Source organism: Diabrotica undecimpunctata, chromosome 7, assembly GCF_040954645.1.
Source record: "Diabrotica undecimpunctata isolate CICGRU chromosome 7, icDiaUnde3, whole genome shotgun sequence".
Classification (NCBI taxonomy): Eukaryota; Metazoa; Arthropoda; class Insecta; order Coleoptera; family Chrysomelidae; genus Diabrotica; species Diabrotica undecimpunctata.
In genome coordinates, this window is record NC_092809.1 from 143,839,647 (window position 1) to 143,859,925 (window position 20,279).

Sequence of the window (20,279 nt, forward strand, 5' to 3'; positions counted from 1 at the left end):
ACAACCAATAAGCTCGGTACAATTTTTAAGGGGGCCGTATTAACTGGCTTCATTGAACTGTAAATGGGACATTTAAATAGTAAATTTTTAAGAGTTTCCAACTTGTTTGTGTCCCAAATAGTACAAATTTTAGATGGTCGAATATGATATATTATACTATTATGGGTAAATTTTTTTTTTACAAAAACAAAAACAATGACCAACACAGACGATCCCAGATGTATAACTATGAATGGCAGTGAGACAGAACAAGTCCAGGAATATATCTATATATATATATATATATATATATATATATATATATATATATATATATATATATATATATATATATATATATATATATATATATATATATATATATATATATATATATATATATATATATATATATATACCCGGTATTTAGGCGTTCCACGCCCTTCCGGTAGGGATCTATGGAGGAGTATCACCTAGCCGCAAGCCCTTATCTCTTGCCGTACTGCTCCACCACCAGCATATTCTAGTATTCTATTCTATATATTCTAGGAATATATCTACCTAGGCCAAATTCTGAAACTTGACAAAGAAAACCAAAGTGCTGAAATCACTAGAAGAGCAAGACTGGCATGGGCAATATTTGAAAAACTCAGTTGGATACTGAAAAACCGCAAAATACCTCAATAGTTAAGGAGCAAAGTGTCAACCAATGCATCCTTCCTTTCATGACAAATGATGTCAAACCTGGAGCCTAACTAAGGCAAATATAAAAAACTAGCCACGACACAAAGGGCAATGGAAAGAGCAATGTTGGGTATACAACTGTCAGATAAAAAGAGGAACGACTTGGTAAGATCAAAAACAAAAGTTGAGAATATCACAACGAAAATTGCCAAACTCAAAAAGATCAACGTTAAACGCCGCAATACAACATTGGATACCTTATAAAGGTAGATGACTAGGAGGAAGACTACAGATGAGATGGCTAGACGACATCAAAACAATAATCAGGACAAATTGAAAGTATGCTGCTCACGATAGAGATCGATGGAAGGAGTTGGGTGAGGCCTATGACCAAAAATGGAGGAGAGAAAGCTAAGAAGAAGAAGAAGAAGAAGAAAAAGGTAAATTTTAATATATAGCGATTAGAAGTTCCAAGTTGCGCCATAGTACGAATGTATTTAATGGAAATTTGAAATTCTAGATATTGCTGTACTGTGGTGTCTACGTATAAATGTTTGTAAAAAGTTGAGAATGGAAAGAGGAAGATAGGAAAACGGCTTGCATGTCATCTTGATGAAGCATATTCATATATTTTTTAACAGGCTTTTTTTGTTTTTTAACAGTCAATCAGACATGTTTTCCTCTAATTTGAAGCTGACGCGGAAAACAAATAAGAGGACCTTTTTAACCGTGCATTTGCGATAGCTTAATGAGCCAATTTAAGGTAAGCTTGAAAATAGTGAAAAAAATCTTTCTGTTTCCAACCTAACAGCATAATCAGGTGTATTTATACTAAAATGTAAAAGTTTTTTTAAAAGTTATTTGTATTTTTTCTAATTGGTCAGCATTTGTCATTCCCCAAACGGGCACACATTTCATAATCAGGCTTTGAACTAACGAATCGAAAATTTGCACACGAGATGTCCAAGACATTTTGGTTTTATCGGCAATTGCTTTAAAAAGTGATGTTGTGGTTAGGGTGACTCCTAGGTATACAAATTGTTGACAACTTCAATTGTTTCGTTTTTATATAGGAATTTAACACCCCACTGCCGTTTTGACCGCTTCAAGCAAATGGAAGAATTTTAGTTTTAAGAAACCATCAGATTGGTTACATTTCTCCTGTAGTGATCCTTTTCCAAGTTAACATGCTCCTTTTCTACACCGTACTAAAGACGACTAATAGTCAGAAATACGTATATACGGTTGCGTTTCATCGATATACCTTTTTTGGTTTTCTGTTTTTCGAGACATGCCATTACATTTTATTTTTATTATTCACTCACTCGTATTATCCTTCTTCATTTGTTTTAAACGTTTTAACGTTTGGCATTCCTTTCCCTAGGTAGCTCTAGCTTCCTTCGTGGTTATTGTTAGTTGTTGCCCTGGAAACCATCAGGGTCTTCTAACTCTGATGCCACAAATTGGTTACATTTCTCCTGTAGTGATCCTTTTCCAAGTTAACATGCTCCTTTTCTGCACCGTACTGAAGACGACTAATAGTCAGAAATACGTATATTTTTGGTTTTCTGTTTTGCGAGGTCCTCCTCCTCCTAAGTGCCTTCTCTGTTGAGGTTGGCTATCAATATGGCAAATTTCTCTCTGTTCTGGGCTTGATGAATTAATTCATTTTCTTTTGTGTGGGTCCAATCTCTGATGTTTCGTAGCCAAGATTTTTTCTTTCGTCCTATGCCCCTTTTACCTTCAATCTTGCCTTCTAATATTACCTGGAGCTGCTCAAATTTCCTATGGCGCATTATGTGTCCTAGATATGACGTCTTTCTAATTTTGATAGTATTGACCAGATGAAGGAGTGTGTTCATTGATCTCAGTACTTCGTCATTCGTAGTTCTGCTGGTCCAGCTTATTCTTAGCATTCGGCGGTACATCCACATTTCAAATGAATTTAATTTGTTGACGTTATACTGTTTTAATGTCAAGGTCTCAGAGCCATATAGTAATAGAGACCACACATAACACTTTAGTGTTTTCAATCTTATTGAGACTGATAGCTTGGGGTTACAGAGCATTTTACGCATATTCATGAAGCCAGATCTTGCTATTTCAATGCGTCTCGTAATTTCTTTTGAGTGGTCTAGTTGACTATTTAGTTCTCTTCCCAGGTATATGAAGCTTTGGGGACTCTGGGGACTCTGGGGAAGGGTGATACCATTTATTTGTATGTTAGGTGTAACCTGTTCATGAGGGTTTTTGTGGAATACCATAATTTTGGTTTTGGAAAAGTTAATGTCCAAGCATAATCTGTGACTTTCTTCTGATAATATGTTTATCAATATTTTTAGTTGGTCTTCTGTTTCTGCTAATACTACGGTGTCATCAGCGTTTTGCTAGATATGCCATTAAAATTTACTTTTATTATTCACTCGCATTATCCTTCTGCATTTGTTTTAACGTTTTAACGTTTGGCATTTCTTTCCCCAGATAGCTGTAGCTTCCTCCGTGGTTATTGTTAGTTGTTGCCCTGGAAACCATCAGGGTCTTCTAAATCTAATGCCACAAATTGGTCACATTGCTCCTGTAGTGATCCGTTCCCAAGTTAACATGCTCTTTTTCTAACTTGGCTGCACCATACTGAAGACAACAATAGTCAGAAATACGTATATACGGTTGCGTTTCATCGATATACCTTTTTTGGTTTTCTGTTTTGCGAGACATGACATTATATTTTACTTCATGCACTTCAATGGGAATTTCATACACCTTTACTATTAGTGTAATCGGCTTGCAGCACGCTGTATTTTATTGGTAAAAAATCACTTTTTTCGTTTTACTTGTGGCTGTCCTTTCACAATTTCTTGCATCAAACTCATCAATAGCTCTATATGATGTCAATATTAACAGCTCTTCTTTTCTGAAGGTAATGAATAAACAATATATATTTCAATTGATATCTCTGTTGAGATGACATCGTAGTAAAGTGACTAATCTCAGCGAATTGTCAAAAAAGCAAGATAAAATAAAAAAAGGGTTATAGAAAAGAAGAAAAAGACAAAGATAGTTATAATTATAGAAATAGACAAATAGAACTAGGAAGAGATAAGAGCATATAATATATAACAAGAGAGAATAAATAGATCAAAACAGTAAAAACACAGAAAGAAGGGTTAAGGACCAAAAATTCTTTCTTTGGCGTATTTGTGAAGGAATAATATTGATTTAAAGGTATTACTTAGGATAGAAACATTTGCTATCCAAATTGTAGTGCTTTATGAGATGTATTCCTGCTATGTTAACCTTAATCTCGAAATTATAAACGTCAATCAAAATTTTGAAGTAACTATTGGTTTGTCATATAATGGCACGAAAAAAACGAACTCGTGTCCCTAAGAAGATACAAAAGCCGAATAAGATTAAAAACAAGCTATTTGCAAAACCTACCAAATACACATTTAATCCAAACAACGTAACAAGATTCAGATGCCCAATAACTTGTGAAAAATTTTTCCAGAAATTTTTAACTTACGATGAAATTACGGAATACCTAAAAAGTTTGCAGAAAAGATTTCGTAAAAAGTTTCATCTGGAAGAGATTGGTAAGTCCACTGAAGAAAGATCTATATATATGGTTATTATAACAAACAATTTAAAGGATCGAGAAAAAATGGCTGTGTTGGTAGAAGCTGGATCTGACGGTTCCAACACATTGGCAGTTGCTTCCGCACTGTATCTTATAAACTTTTTAACCAAAAATCAAGGCTTGGTGAAGATTATGGATTATTATATTCTTCCATGTTCTAATCCAGATGCTTACGATATGATTATTAAGAATATTTCTCCCAATGGGACAGTTCCTGTAAACTTAGCTAACAATTTTCCAATAATTCTTGGTGCCAAGACTTTACAAGACGTTACCACACAAGACTTTGTAGACGCTCTTGAAGAATGGAAGATAAACTTACGATTTTCTTCGCCTGTTACTAACGCTATTATCAAATCAGTTGCTTACACGCAAAAACATCTGAAACTGTTCATTTCATTACAAGAAGGAGGATCATCATTAGTTTTTCCCTTTGGTTCCTCTTCTGAAGTGCTTAACGATGAAGAAGAACTTGCAACAATGGCGAAATCAGTACAACGAGTTTTAAAGAACATTAACATTGAGATTGGGTCACTTTACAAAATTTGTGGATTAACTTTTGGATCAGTTATAGACTTTTTGAAGTTTCACTGTGGGGATATAAAGTTTACGTATATATTTCATATTAAAGATAACGAACAAGAAACCAGTATACGGGATGTTTTAGTGTATGGCGAAGATATTTTTAACTGTGTTAAATCTCTTGCAAGAAATATTTATATGTATTATAATAAACTAAATCCTAATAAAAGTAAGTGCAAATGAGTCTACCTGAGTTATAACAATTGCAGAATATTATTTGTTATTGAAATACGTAAAAAATTCTTCTTTATTCCACAGTTTAGTATAGCAAAGCGGGCCAGGCGGGCGAATCGCACTCAGTTCACTGTGAGTGGTTTAGTATATTAAACACCCCAACACAATGTATCCGTTAAAATGTACAATATTGACTAAAATACTTTCCAAACATTTTAAGAAAGTATCTGTTTGCCTCTCAGAGATATACATACATAATTAAAGACTTTGACCATGTACCACCCATTCACAAATTCCAATTTCTGACAAGGCTGTTACTTCAAGTAGTATTTAATATATATTTCTGTTTTTTTTTTCAAATATGCAATTCCTTGTTTCTATTTTCATATTTCATATTACGCAATTTCCATTTCTTAGTAAAGTTTAGTAAATTATTGTAATGTTTGCCAATTGCTATTCTGAATTTTTTAGTATTGGATGATTCTTTTTTATATTATTGCAAATTTTCTTACGTAGATAATCCTAGTGATGTGACAGTCAAAATCAAAACGACTTATTTCCACACCACCACACAAAGTATTGGTAGTATAAAATAAATTTTTTAATAAGAGATACTGTTACGACAAATACTTTTATTAATCTATTTTCACCAAACTTCACCTTATTTTTAATATACTAGTAAGGTTCATTCTGCTCAATTTTGTCCCATGAGGCTCACGCTTGAACAGCTAGACTCGATGTTGATTTGACGCTAACTTAATACTGACTTACTGCTAACTTAATACTGACTTGACGCTGACGAAGCTAAGTTCACGACGCGAACGCCTTTGACTTGATTTTGACACAGCGCGGACCTGTCATTGATATGATGCTAATATAACATTGACAAGTTTTATGCCAAATTCACGTATCAGCATCACGTCAACGTTTCAGCGTCAAGTCAACGTCGTATCAGCGTAAAGTTAGCATCAAGTTAACATCGAATCAGTATCAAGTCAGCATTAAGTTAGCGTCATCATCAAGGTACGTCTGGATCGTTTATGGTTATGGATCTTTCCTCAATTTTTTCTTTTATTCGCTCTTTGCCTTTATTTGAGATTTCTTCTTACCTTACTTATGTTCCATAGTCCATTTTCCTTAAATAATACATTTTGTTTTCTTATGTTTGGCTGTGCAAGTCTTGGAGGAGCTTGTCTGACAAATGATAGTATACTGCTGAGGTATAGTAGCCACCCATAAAAAAGTTTGTTTACATTTGAGATTGTTCCATTCTCTTATTACTCTCTAACGGTTTTTAGTTTAGGGCTTATATTTTATTTTTGTCTTTTACTTTACCCACAGTTTCCTTAACTACCTTAACCCTAGAGTACTAACGTAAATAAATTTTACGTACCGATTTTAATCTGACAGCTACTGAAAGAAAACTAAACATGGTAATGCTTAGCCGCCTGGGCTATGCTATCCTCACTTCATGGTCAATACAAGAAAGGAATACTCGCTTTGATTTTAGTTTGGGTTAGGCTTTGACTGTAGTAGTTATAACACTCTGTACGTGAAAGATACGTGTGGTTAGTATCCGCGTAAAAAGTTTTGTACGTAATTGTGACGTGTTGTTATTATTAACGTATAAATAAGATGTCTGCAAAATCAAATGTTAATCTAAAGCGCCCTCTTACTGGGAAAGAATTGGAAGAAATTACAAATAAAAGTGTCTTCAGTGATTTAAGTGATACAGAAGATGATCTAGAGGAGTTAGAAAATCAATTTGATAGCAACGATAGTATTGAAGATAGAGACTATGATCCTACACAGGACGAAGAAAATGTCTTTACAAAACTAGCTAACACCTGGGCAGATACACCAGCATAAACTCAAAAAGAAACAAGAAATACATGTTCTCGTAAAAGAATTAAAATTACGGTTATAACGGTTATAAACGGTTATAAGTGGAGTGATAAATGATGGAGATCGTAAAGTCGCATTCAGAAATAATATTGTTTATATCCATCCAAGTCCAATCAACTTAGCTAAAGATACTATAGAACCTATACATGTTTTTAATTTATTTTTTACAGATCAGATTCTGGACGAAGTTTTGCTACGTACAAACGAAAAAATTTCAGAGTTACGAGAGAAGTACCAGATAAAAAAAGCTACTGTTTTAGAAACAACATTGCCTGAACTGAAAGCACTGTTAGGTTTGTTATTTTTATCTGCGGCTTTAAAAGATAATCACCTCTCAGCTGACGTTTTGTTTGATAGCACTTATTGTGGCCATAGATATAAAGCAACGATGAGTAAAGAAAGGTTTAACTTTTTGGTCAATTCTTTACGATTTGATAATTTCTTGACAAGAGAAGAACGTAAAAAAGAAAGTAGTTTTGTTCCAATATCTAAAATTTGGAACTTGTTTATTGAAAACTGTGTCAAAAATTATAAAGCTAGTTCATATGTGACAATCGACGAACAACTAGGATTTCGTGGCAGGTGTTCATTTTGCATGTATATGCCAAACAAACCTAGTAAATACGGCATAAAAATACTTATGGTTTGCGATGTGGCTACGAAATATGTAATAAATACAACACCGTATCTGGGTAAATCTACTGTAACCAACGGCATTCCTTTAGCAGAACATTTTGTCACAAGCCTGACGAGACCTTTACATGGAAATAGACGTAATGTGACAATGGACAACTGGTTTTCCAGCTAAATTATTATCTTTCTCTTGCAATTTGACAATGGTCGGAACACTCGGGAAAAATAAAGGAGAAATACCTCCTGAATTGCTCGATAACAAAACTTGGAAGTGCGGTTCAAGTATGTTTGTGTACGATGAAAACATGACTTTATTATCTTATAAACCTAAGCAAAATGAGACAGTTCTTCTACTTTCGACTATGCATTTTTCTGGAAACATTAATCATGAAACAACAAAACCCGAAATAATCCATACATATAATTCAACTAAAGGGGCTGTAGATACGTTTGACCAAATGTTTCAGAACATATGCTGTAATAGGAAGACTAGAAGGTGGCCGCTATGCATATTTTACAATATGATGAATATTGCAGGAGTAAACGCTTTTGTAATCTACCATCACAATGCAACTAAAAACAAACAGGATCCATTATCAAGATTAAATTTTATGCTGAAACTTCATGAAGAATTAACGAAGCCGTGGCAACAAATAAGACTCCAAACAGTACCAACTTTATCAAGAAGTCTCAAAGAGAGTCTTTCCATGCTTTTGAATTTAATGAATATTGCTGAAGACCGCCCAGGTTTCCAAGAGAAAGGAAAACGGACTTACTGTTTATGCTACACAGCAAAGAAACGAATGGCAACTACCAAATGTTACAAGAGTGTGGGAGTGCCTTGTGTGGAGAGCATCAAATAAAAATGTGTATGGAATGTGTACATTAATAGAAGGTTATCGTTTCTATATTTGTAATGTTTATTATATGCACAAGTTTATCATGTACATATTATTACAAGATTCTATTCTGTGTCAAAAGTGTCTATTTTATGTTGTTTATGTTTGGATTATTAATATTTCAATGTTTTTTATTTGTATCGTTCCTAAATAAACTTCTCTTGAAATTAAACCATTTTGTTTTAATTAGATATGAAATAAAAAGAAAATACTAGACCTAAATCAGTGAGTACGTAAAATTTTAGGGTTAAATACTTGTATCCAACTTCAAATTGTTGTCATTTGGTTTTTTTACCAACTGACTTTTCATTTAAACACTTGAGTTCTGGAAACCTCTGCACAACTTTTGTGATAAATCAATAAACAATTCATATGTGTGCACATTCATGCACTTTTTTGTATTGCTTAACTTGGGATGTTTCCATTATTTACCGAAGAGCGTCAATTTCAGATCTCTCTTTTCTAAATCCTTGTTAAAATGTTCCTATATAACAAAGTTTTATAATAGTGTTGTTTTATTTAACTTCAAATATTTGTTTTGGTGTAGCAAAATTTGATATTTCCGTTTCTTACATGACATATCGGGTTGGCGATGTAGTGATTCACAGAAAAGAGCTAAGTACACGTAAACAAGTACTTATTCATGTACAACACATTGCGATATAAGTTGTCCATATGCTAATACTTATTTTTAAACACGAGTGGTTGAAGGCAGAATACGAAATTATCTAAAAACAATCACCTAAGAAAGCCGGTGTAATTTGAATAGAAACCCATGTACCTTTTACAGATACGATAAAAATGTATAAACAAGATATTTAAAGTAGAGCAAAAGTGGAAAAATTTTCTTTTCTTTTCATAGTAGTGTTTAAAGGTCGCATTATTTCTCTTTTTTATTATTTGTTGTATTTAGTTTCCTTTTTATTATAGTAAGATGTCTTCTTAGTAGATTAAAGAGTTAGCAAATCAAAAACTTTGAACTATACACGTCCAAGACTTTGTAAAAATATTGAGAAAGTTATAGGCCCAAGAGGAACAAAAAAGAATAAAGAATGAATAATGAATGAATATTACAGATGATGCACTGATTATGGATAACAGATTGTGGGTGATTTTAATACTAAAATTGGGCAAGGAAGATTAGAAAACATTATTGGTAATTGTGGAGTAGACAAAAGAAATAACAGTGGCGATTTACTTGTACAATTCTGCCAAGAACACAAAATGATGGTAGCAAACAGTTGGTTTCATACATACTGATAGACAAACGATACAGAAACGGAATCAAAGAAGTTAAAACATATCCCGGGGTAGATACTGGATCTGGCCACATTTCAGTTGACAAAGTAGAAATATGATTAAAGAAAATGCAAACTAAGAAACAAATAAGACCGAACTTAAGAAGGCACTAAAGTTAACGGAGAGCAGATCAAGAACATAAGATATGCCGATGATCTGGCTATCATCCTGGCAGGCATCCCGGAAGGGCTTTAACAACTCCTAAACGCAGTAGTAGAAGAAGGCGAATCCTTTGGTCTTAAAAGCAACGTCAATAAAACAAAAGAAATCGTAGTAAGTAAATGTCCAAATCAACAAGCTTACATTTATAACACTTCTTTAGAAGATGTCAACCAATTTAAATACCTTGGCTTATGAATAACCATAGGTATAGACACGGAGGTTAAAATCCGATCTAGAATTGAATACTCAAGATCTGCATTTCTGACAATGAAACACCTTTTGACTAATACAACGTATATTAATATATATATATATATATATATATATATATATATATATATATATATATATATATATATGTATATATATATATGTATATATTATATTCTCTTGTATAGGACAGAGATATGGACAATGAACCTAAATGTTATGAGAAGGTTGGAGGTCCTCGAGGTGTGGGTATCGAGATTGCCATGGCAGAGAACTTTTTAACATTATCAAGAAGCGCAAAATCAGTTATCTAGGACATGTGTACCGGGGAAGACATTATAAAGCTCTTGAGGTTGTTGAAGGAGGAGAAAATTGAAGCAAGCAGAGTTCAAGGTAGGAGATGTTCATGGTTGAAAACATCAAAGAGAGGACGGGTCTCAATACTCACAGGTCACACACTTATTGAGATTCGCACAGGATAGAAAAAGATTTGCCAAAATTGTTTACGACCTCCAGATACGAAGAGGACAGTCTAAGAAAACGATGGAAAATAGTGAATTATTGAAGAACAGAGATTCAGGTATGTACAAAATAGGGGACAAACAAAGATACAATTATTTCGCTATGTACATGTGGCAACAATAAATGAGACCAGAGAAACATATCAACGAAGCATCTAACCTACTTACTTCAGAAGTTACCAGACTAATTCAAAATAGTACAGCGGGAAAAGCTAGAGGGCCAAATGAGGTAAATATACAGATTCATATTTGTGAACGAAAAAACATCTCTATGTTACTGAAACCGTTCCATAAAATCTATAAATGCAGTGTTAGTCCACAAGATTGGTAGAAATTGGTCTTTATTGCTATCCCAAAAAACAATGACAACAAATCCGAACATTTCAGGTTAATAAACTTAATGAGCCAGGTTCTGAAAACTGCTTAAAATTATTAGTTATCGAATATATAGAAAATGTGAAATGAACTTAGATGACAGATAGTTTGGTTTTCGAGAGAGAAAGGAACTAGGGATGCACAATTTATGTTATCTGTTCTATTGCTCTAAACTCTTGTTCTTTAGGTACCGTCTCTAATAGAGGTTGTCGATGACTTATGCAAATTGTCTCTATTCTGTGCTTTTCTTATTAGGGTTTGGAGGTCTAGTTCTGTGGAATCCTTGATGTTACTCAGCCAGGTCATTTGTCGTATGCCAAAACCGCGCTTCTCTTCTATTTTTCCTTTCATTATTAGTTGAAGACAGTTTTATTTCTAGCATGGTCAATCCATGGAATTTTTAGAATGCGGCGGAATAACCACATCTCAAAGTTTTCCAGCCATTTTAACGAGCTAATTGTCAGCGTTCAGGCTTCCACGCCATGTAGAAGAATACTCTGTATGTATAATTTAATCATGCGATATTGTAGAGTTAGACTAAAATTTCGGGTGGTGAAAAATTGTTTAATTTTTAGAAATGATTGTCTTGCCTGTTCTATTCTTCACTTCACTTCCTACTCTGAGCCAAAGGTCTCTTGTATCGTGCATCCAAGATATTTAAGCATGTTAACCTGTTTAATTAGTTTATCATTTACTAATACGTTTATGTTTGGTGTAGGCTTTTTCGTGATTACCATTGTTTTTGTTTTCTTTGTATTAATTTTAAGACCATATTCTTCATCCTCTATCAGTAGCTTGTTTAACAGATTTTGTAGTTCTTGTTCGCTTCCGGCAATTAATACCGTATCTTCGGCAGCTCTAAGCTCGCTGTTGTTTAACATTTTACAAGAAAAGAGCTTAGATAACAACCATATTCACTTTTAAAGACTACTTATATTCAGAATAGAGACCGTAAGCGTAGAACAAGACAAAACGGATGAAATACTAATTTAGCGGGAAGTCCGTCAGAGATGTGTGTTGTCCCCTCTATCGTGTATATTCCTTATAGTCTCGATATACATTCGAGAAAGTTTTACGAGATAAAGAGAATGATATAAAAATAAGCGGGGACTCAATTAATAACTTACGGTATGTAGATGTCCTGCGATTAAATTTTTTTAAAAATATAACTCACAATTTTGCACTAGAAGAATGTGGCTTGACTAAACATAAGAAAAATTAGAACAAATTGACAGAGCAAAGAAATTCAGCAAGAAGTGAAAAGAGAAAAAATTGTTTAAAAGACTTGACGCTGGAAGTTTTACCCGAAGAAGATACTCGATTCTCGAGGCTCATCCAAATCTCTCAAATTTCTTAAACGGGCTTAAAATCCAGTTTAAATACGTTTATTTTGACGTTTCGATTCCACTTCAGTATTTTGAGAATTTCCGAAGTGGACATAGAAACATCAAAATAAACGTATTTTCAACTGAAATTGTATTTAATTTCCATTAAAGATAGTAAATAAATTAAAATGCCACAATAAAATAGCTTCAGAACAATACTACAGTCAGACAAAAACTTAGCCAGGCATTTTAGAACAAAGTGAACAAAACCATTTGTGCTAGTGTTTATTTCATACCATGGAATAGGTTTTGCTTACTTTTTCATTATCAAAACTTAAGTAGGAAAAAAGTAATAAGTATGTAAGGAATACCTGACAGACTACCAAAGAAGAACACAACACCCCACTACAGCAGGACAGCACACCTATACGAAGTCCCAAAAATTCACAAGGAAAATGTACCAATCAGACCAATTTGCAGCAGTATGAGTTCCCCTTGCAGCAGACTGTCAAAATTCCTCCTAGTCATACTACAGCCTTTATTTAGCACACAACATAACATTACGTGTTAAAAATTCACAACAATTCTTGCAAAAACTAGCAGAACTAGATTAAAATTCCAAAATTATGCTAGCCAGTTTTGATATCACCAGCCTTTTCACCAATGTGCCACTTAAGAAAAATTTCAAAGTAATATGAGTCTAATTAGAGAGAGATGATACATTTACAACAAAAACCAAACTGAATGAATATATACTAATATTGATTATTCTGTGAGTATTTAAAAACAATTAAAGAAATATATATAATATATATATATATATATATATATATATATATATATATATATATATATATATATATATATATATATATATATATATATATATATAAGAAATATATTATAGCATTTTTTAAACCTATTCTCTATCCTTCCATTGTTGGATGTAGGTCTCCCCCAGTTCTCTCCATCTTTCCCTATCTTAAGCTGTTCTCTGCCATGTGGGACCTCCTTGTTTCCTGATGTCATCTTTCCACCTCATCTGTGGTCTGCCTCTTGATCTCTTTGCATTGTATGGACGCCACTTTCCGATGGCATTGTTCCATCGTCCGTCTTGGAGACGTTCATTGTGTCCAGCCCATTTCCATTTCAGTTTTACTACTTGTTCTATCGGGTCTACTGTCCTTGTTCTGGTTCTGATCCACTGGTTACGTTTTCTATCTTTAACTCATATACCCAACATTTGTCTCTCCATCGCTCTTTGTGCCTTCCTTATCCTATCCAAATTGGCCTGTGTAAATGTCCATGTCTGTGCTCCGTAGGTGAGCACCGGTATTATACAGGAGTTATATACCTTGCTTCGTAAGTATAGAGGGATTGTTTGATTTCTTAGAACGTAAGAAAGTTTGCCGAACGCTGCCCATCCCATTCTTACTCGTCTCGATATTTCGGCTGTTTGATTTTCTCTGTTAGCTCTGATTGCTTGTCCTAGATAGATATACTCATTTACCTGTTCTATTTTTTCTGTTTGTATTTTTATTGCTTTTTGGTCTTCCGTGTTTGTCATTACTTTTGTTTTGTTGAAGTTAATTTTTAGGCCTTTTTGCAGTGATTTTTCATGAAGTTTATTCAGCATTAATTCTAGTTCTTGTCATTCCGAGGAGATCAGAAGTATATCATCCGCATATCTAAGGTGATTTAGGTACTTTCCTTAATACATATTCCTCTGTTTGCCTAATCTGTTGATTTTAATATATCTTCGAGGGTCAAGTTAAACAGTTTAGGTGAAATTATATCGCCTTGTCGGACTCCTCGTTTAATTTTTATATTATCCGTTATTAATTTGTCGTCCAGAATTACGGTCATGGTTGCGTTTTGGTAAATATCATGTATGAATTGTCGGTATCTTGAATCTATGCTGCTATTGACTAGAGCTTCTTCTATTTTATATACGATATGCTATATTATAGCATATCGTATATAAAATATGTACGGAATGTTCTGAAGAATCCAAAAAATTAATAATATATGGAATATTGTATTTAAAATAACAAAGTTACTGTTACATGATATACCATGTATATACGGTTTTACACAATTTTATAAAAAATCTATATGTCCGAGCGCTTCCTAAAAAGGCACTCATTTATTTGTAATCGATTTTATTCCATTAGGTGGGTACACACTGTATACATACCCAACATTAAAAAATCTATGAATACAATAATGCGTGTGTCCGTGTGTATTCGGTTTTCTAAGATTTGTTTTGTAATTGTCGTTAAATTTTAGAAAACCCTTTTGTTCTCCTATATTGGCTGTCGTAATAATTACGTAAAAGTTTTATTATAAATACTTGCAACTCAAATCAAAAATCTAATTTTCAGAGGATTAATATTCTTTACATTAATTATTTCTAGGGATTATAGTGACAGTTTATAGTAGCTTTCTTAATATTCAACAGTCGTGATCATATTACAAGAATATAAAACTACAGTTTGAATATTGTAGCCATAAGTAGATGGTTTACGTATGTATCTTGATTTATAAGGTTTAATTCTGAAGGTCAAGATTTGTTTTTGTTACAGACACGAAGACATTACATCACTTTTAAAACTGAGAATTTAATGTCTTATTTGGCTATACAACTTTTTAATGAAGCACATTTTTATACACAACCATCTGTTGATAATCTTTCTCAGTTTCACCCAAATAAAATTCCAGAAGGTATAAATTTACTAAGAAAATGAACTGATTAATATTTAATAACACAGTATTGTTTTTGGCCGGTTTTTATAGTCATTCTAAGGTCGTTAATCGAAAAAATGTACCGTAAAATGCAGACTTTAGCCCAATTGACCTAATATGGATAACACCTTGTATGGAATGATCGGCGTTGATCAAGGTAAGGTACTTAGTAGATGTAACTTTGCATCGATGAAAGTACCTGCTTGCTACATGTTAGTTTTAATAAATAATTAGGTATTGGCTTATTTATGCAACAGGTATGGCCTTATCGAGAAGACATATTCATATTCATGAACTATAAGAGATTTGGGAATTTATGTAACATATAAGACATAAGAGTAAAATGACCACCTCATCAGGATAGATAATATCTTAAGAGCATAGTTTGTGATAGACATAAAGTTTGTTTATTAAAGATTTTTTTTATTTATTTATGCTGTAACTACAAGGGGTTATTAGCGACCTAAAAAATATAATACAGGTAAAGTTAGAAAAATTACAATAATTGATACAGTCCTGAGTCTTGAAGATAACTTATTGTGTTTTTAATGCTCATGTTTTTTCCTAGGGCTTCCTTTATATTATTTGGGATATTGTGCTTCTTTCTTGCTTCTTCATAATTATGTTTTGCACTGAGATAGTGATAGTATATGGTTTACGGAGAGTGTTACTCTGTTACTTCACAATTTTCACACATTGGCGGCACAGTTCGCGTAAAGAGGTGTTTATGTGTAAAGTTACTGTGTCCTACTCGCAAACGTGTTATTCTCACTTGGTCGTGTCTATTCGCTGTGGGTTAGAGCCACGGTTTCACTAATTGTTTGATTTCCTTGGGTTTATTTTGTGATACACTCCACTTATTTTGCCACGCACTTACCAGTTTATATTTTATTTCTGACTTGAAGTCATCTGAAGAAACCTCATTAATAAGAATGGAGTCCTGGTTGAAGGATGCTAAGCAGGCTAGTTCATCTGCTTCTTCATTTCCTTGTATACTTGAATGTGATAGAACTAACATGAAGTCAACAGTGATCTTATTATTATTTAGAATCTCTATTTCTGATTGGATATGTGAGGCAATTGGATTATTGGTATATAAACGTTTGATAATGTGAAGTGAGCTTAGTGAATCGGTTATTATGAGAGACGGGGGCTGTTTCGACTTATGTGGATAAGTGCTTGTAATATTGCAAACAACTCTGCAGTGTATAACGAAGTAATGGGATTACATTTAAATTTTAAGGATGTATTGGGTGTGAGGATGGCTGCACCAACACCGTCTGAAGATTTGGATGAGTCAGTGTATATCTTATAGTGATTTTTATAAGTTTTCATTTCTATTAAGAATGATTGTTTGAACAGGTCTGTTATAGTCTCACTTTTTTATATAGATACTAAGGTTAGTATTAATCTTGGGAATTGGTATTAACCAACGTGGAGAAGTTAGGAAATTTGTTGTGAGAATTTCAGGAAATTCAAGATGTAGGTCATGAAGGTTTTTTCTAACTCTTTCGTAAAATGGTGGATCCAGTCTTCTTGTAGAGAAAGTGTCTTGAAATCGATCTATGAACGTATTGGTATAAGTAGCGTGTTCTTTATTACTAGCTATTTTAGAAGTATATGAGAAAGAAAGGTATTTGCATCGTAAACTTAAGGGTGGTTCTCATGTTAAACTTAAGCATTGTAAACTTTCAACTGGTGTCTTTCGAAACGCACCTGTAGCTATTCGTAGAGCTGTGTTTTGAATTGTTTCTAAGGTTTTCAATACTGATACTTTGCTTGATGAATAAACTTTAGCACCATAGTCGAGTCTGGATCTAACTAAGAATTTATATACATGTAATAGATAGTGTATTTTGATCTGCTCCCCAGTTTTTGCTGGAAATAGTTTTCATAAAATTTAATCCTGCTTGGCATGATTTTTTAAGTTCTTCTGTATGTTTTTTCCAGGAGAGCTGTTGGTCGAAAACAATACCTAAAAATCTGATATTATTTGTGAAACTGAGGGTTTGATTATTTAGCTTCAAATGTGGAGTTAAAGTGTTGTAAAGTGTAACTAGTGTGCTGTTAAAAGTATTCTTTCATCAAGATGAAGTAAGCACCAAAAAAAATTAGTTATGAGCAAAATAAATTATCTTCCACAAACGAACTTTTACACTAAAGCAATCACTATCATGGTCAACTCCATCATAAGATCTTTTAAAAATGAAATTCTTGAATGTTCAATTCTAAGCCCGACATTATTTCTGATCGCAATAAATAACATTTTGTACGAATTAAGTAGAGCAATTAAAGCCAATCTATTTTCATATGACTTGATTATCTACTACAAAAGTAAATTTCAGTTGAAATAATTCAAAACTTTTTACATATACTGGAAATTGGTCACTTTGGTTTTCACTTTTTCTAAATGTAGTACTGAATATTCAGTGAACAAAAAACCATTTATTTACTACTATAGCAACCACTATACAAATAAACCTAAACACACTCCCATTTCATGAGAGAATAAAACACAGACATACAATCAATCTAAAACTTCTCCTTTTAGTAGACTACTAACTTCTATCACCAATTGTAAATACATTAATGATACTATGAAATACAACCCGCATATCCAAAGTCTGAATACCTATATCTTATTGATCAATCAAAAACTCAATGTCAGACTAACTAGAATACAACATCCGGCAAGTTAAAATATGTTATAGAAACTGTTGGCACGAAACAACGAGCTAAATAAAAAGAAGAGAAATGACTGGTTAAATGAGAATTTGCAGAATATTGAAAAAGACAGAAAAAATTCTAAAATACAACAATTCTACAAAAAAGTCAAAGAAAAAAATAATCCTGACATCAAAACGAAAGAACTAAAAAACCAAAAAGGAGAGGCCATATTTAAGGATAAACAGGTCGCAGAATATGAAAAGAGCATTATGAAAAATGTTATACACGAGAAAGGAAACATACTGTGACGAAGAAGAATGATCAAAAGCATAGCGACGAAACAAGAAGTCCCATAGTAGACGTATAAACGCATATTCAAAATAGATAGACAATGGGAGAAAATAAAGTAGCAGTGAAGTTAATAAAATATTTTGAAATACAATTGCACAAAGAAACAAACACTCCAATAAAACAAATATGGACACAAAATATATTGTCAGGCAAAAATGAAGTAAATGAAATTATAGTGCCGCCGATTTTTAAAAAAGGAGATCAAAAGGAGTTCAAAAATTATAGAATAATACCCCTTTCAAATAAATATTATATTACGTAGTTCTGCAGGCGTATTAAGCTTGGCACTTAAATCATATGCTGAACGAATATAAGGGGAATACCAGAATGGGTTCAGACCGAAGAGACCGAGAATTATATAAGTACGTATAGTAAATAGCAAGACAACACAACCCAGAAATGCATATAAAGTAGGGCATTCACGTTTCGATTTGAACTCGCACTTATTAGGAGTACTAGTTGGATAGTCGGCTCCAATTACCCTTCGACTTCTATCAAACTGACGCTCTAACTTCAGTCCTAGTCTGTTTTCATGGTGGAGTTCATCTCTCAGTCAAAAAATGTATCTAGTAAAGTCTACACAAAATATAATTAGGAGGAAAGTGACAGCAGTTGCAAAGAAGGCAAAAATATTGGATGAAGAAATTATTCGTTGATCGTGTGAACTATTGTGAAACGAAGTTTCTATATGTCATTGATGAGGATGATTACATGAACTACCGCAGAGCAATATATTGGCAATGTTTTCGTACTTCAAAGCACTAGATACTAGTATCCCACAAACAGAGACTTTGAGTATTTGTGTAAATAATAATAAATTCAGAAATTCCTTTACTATTCATTACGGAAGGTTTGTACTAGGCACCCAAGGTCAAGCGCTGACTGAGGAAAGTTTTGATCCAACTTCCGACTCCTCCTTTCACGCTCCCACTCCTTCGCTAGTCAAAAGTTGGACTTTCGAATCGTCCGCGTCCCTCTAAATGTTCCGACTTGTACATCTATATTTCCAACACTCCAGCAACCCCACTCGTGGTCCGAAATCGAATCCAACTTAGGAGGTTGGATCACAAGTCGAACTAAATATCGGAACGTGAACGCCCCGCTTAATATTAACCTAATATTTAATACTAAACCTAACTAACCTAACTTAATCTATAGAATAAGACTTTAAAACAACAACGTTTAAAAAAAATAAGGACAGAACAGTAAGCCTTCTGAGATTCGAAATAAGAATAATGGGAACAATAATAATGGAAAGAATAATGAAAACAAATGCTTAAATTGAAGAATTAAAGGAGAAAAAGACAATCAGGAACAGAAAGTCTCACCGCTTGAACACATACTAAGACAATCACACATACATATGTTGAGAAGGATAACTAATTTGAAACCTTAATGGCACAGATGCAGAGGAAGGCCTAGAAGAAGAAGGTTGGATGACATAGAAGACTATATATGAGCAACGAGTATTGAGGATTCAGCGCAGAGAAAGGAAGAAAAAATGGAAAATAGTCACAATAGCAGTAGAAATACACAACAAATTATAAATGAGAAAGAGGAATAATCCAACTTAGCTCAGAAAACTATTTTCAAAGCCGGCTGATCTTAGCCATGGCGGGATTCGAAATAGAAAGAGCTTTAAAAAAGCTAAAAATTAATATGTCTCTAGAACACAACGTTATAATTGCAGAGGTTTTGAAAATAAACAAGACAATAAAAATCCTAATACTAACAGCTCTTTAGCAGATGTCATCATAGTAGCAAAATAGAGTAGGTAAATATCAACTATTCGGATTTCGTGCCTTTGTAGGCTAAAAAAAACATTTGACAGTATTGAGATGGCAATAGAATATTAATAATTGTAGAATATATTCGATATATATATGCAGATGATGCATAATATATATGAAAACTCAACTCTGATAGTACAAATAGACGAAAATACAAACCACATTTCCATTAAGAGAGGACTTCACAAGATGACGTAATATAGATTTAATCTAGCCCCAGAAGACGTCTTCAAAACTAATAACTGGCCATGAGGTAGAACAAGTTCAAGAATATATCTACCTAGACCAAATTCTTAAACTTTACAAAGAGAACCAAAGTGCAGAAATTACTAGAAGAGCAG

The 20,279-nt window shown here is 33.3% G+C and overlaps 2 protein-coding genes across 3 annotated transcripts in view; both read left to right on the plus strand.

The window, feature by feature from the left end:
* The window catches only part of LOC140445960 (uncharacterized), a 144,875-nt gene that overhangs the window by 8,843 nt on the left and 115,753 nt on the right, over positions 1-20,279 (plus strand). The gene's annotated exons all lie outside the window — the stretch shown is intronic.
* LOC140446656 (carboxypeptidase B2-like) lies at positions 4,325-5,065 on the plus strand. Its single transcript, XM_072539246.1, has one exon. It carries the CDS (start codon positions 4,325-4,327, stop codon positions 5,063-5,065), a length of 741 nt encoding a protein of 246 aa, XP_072395347.1.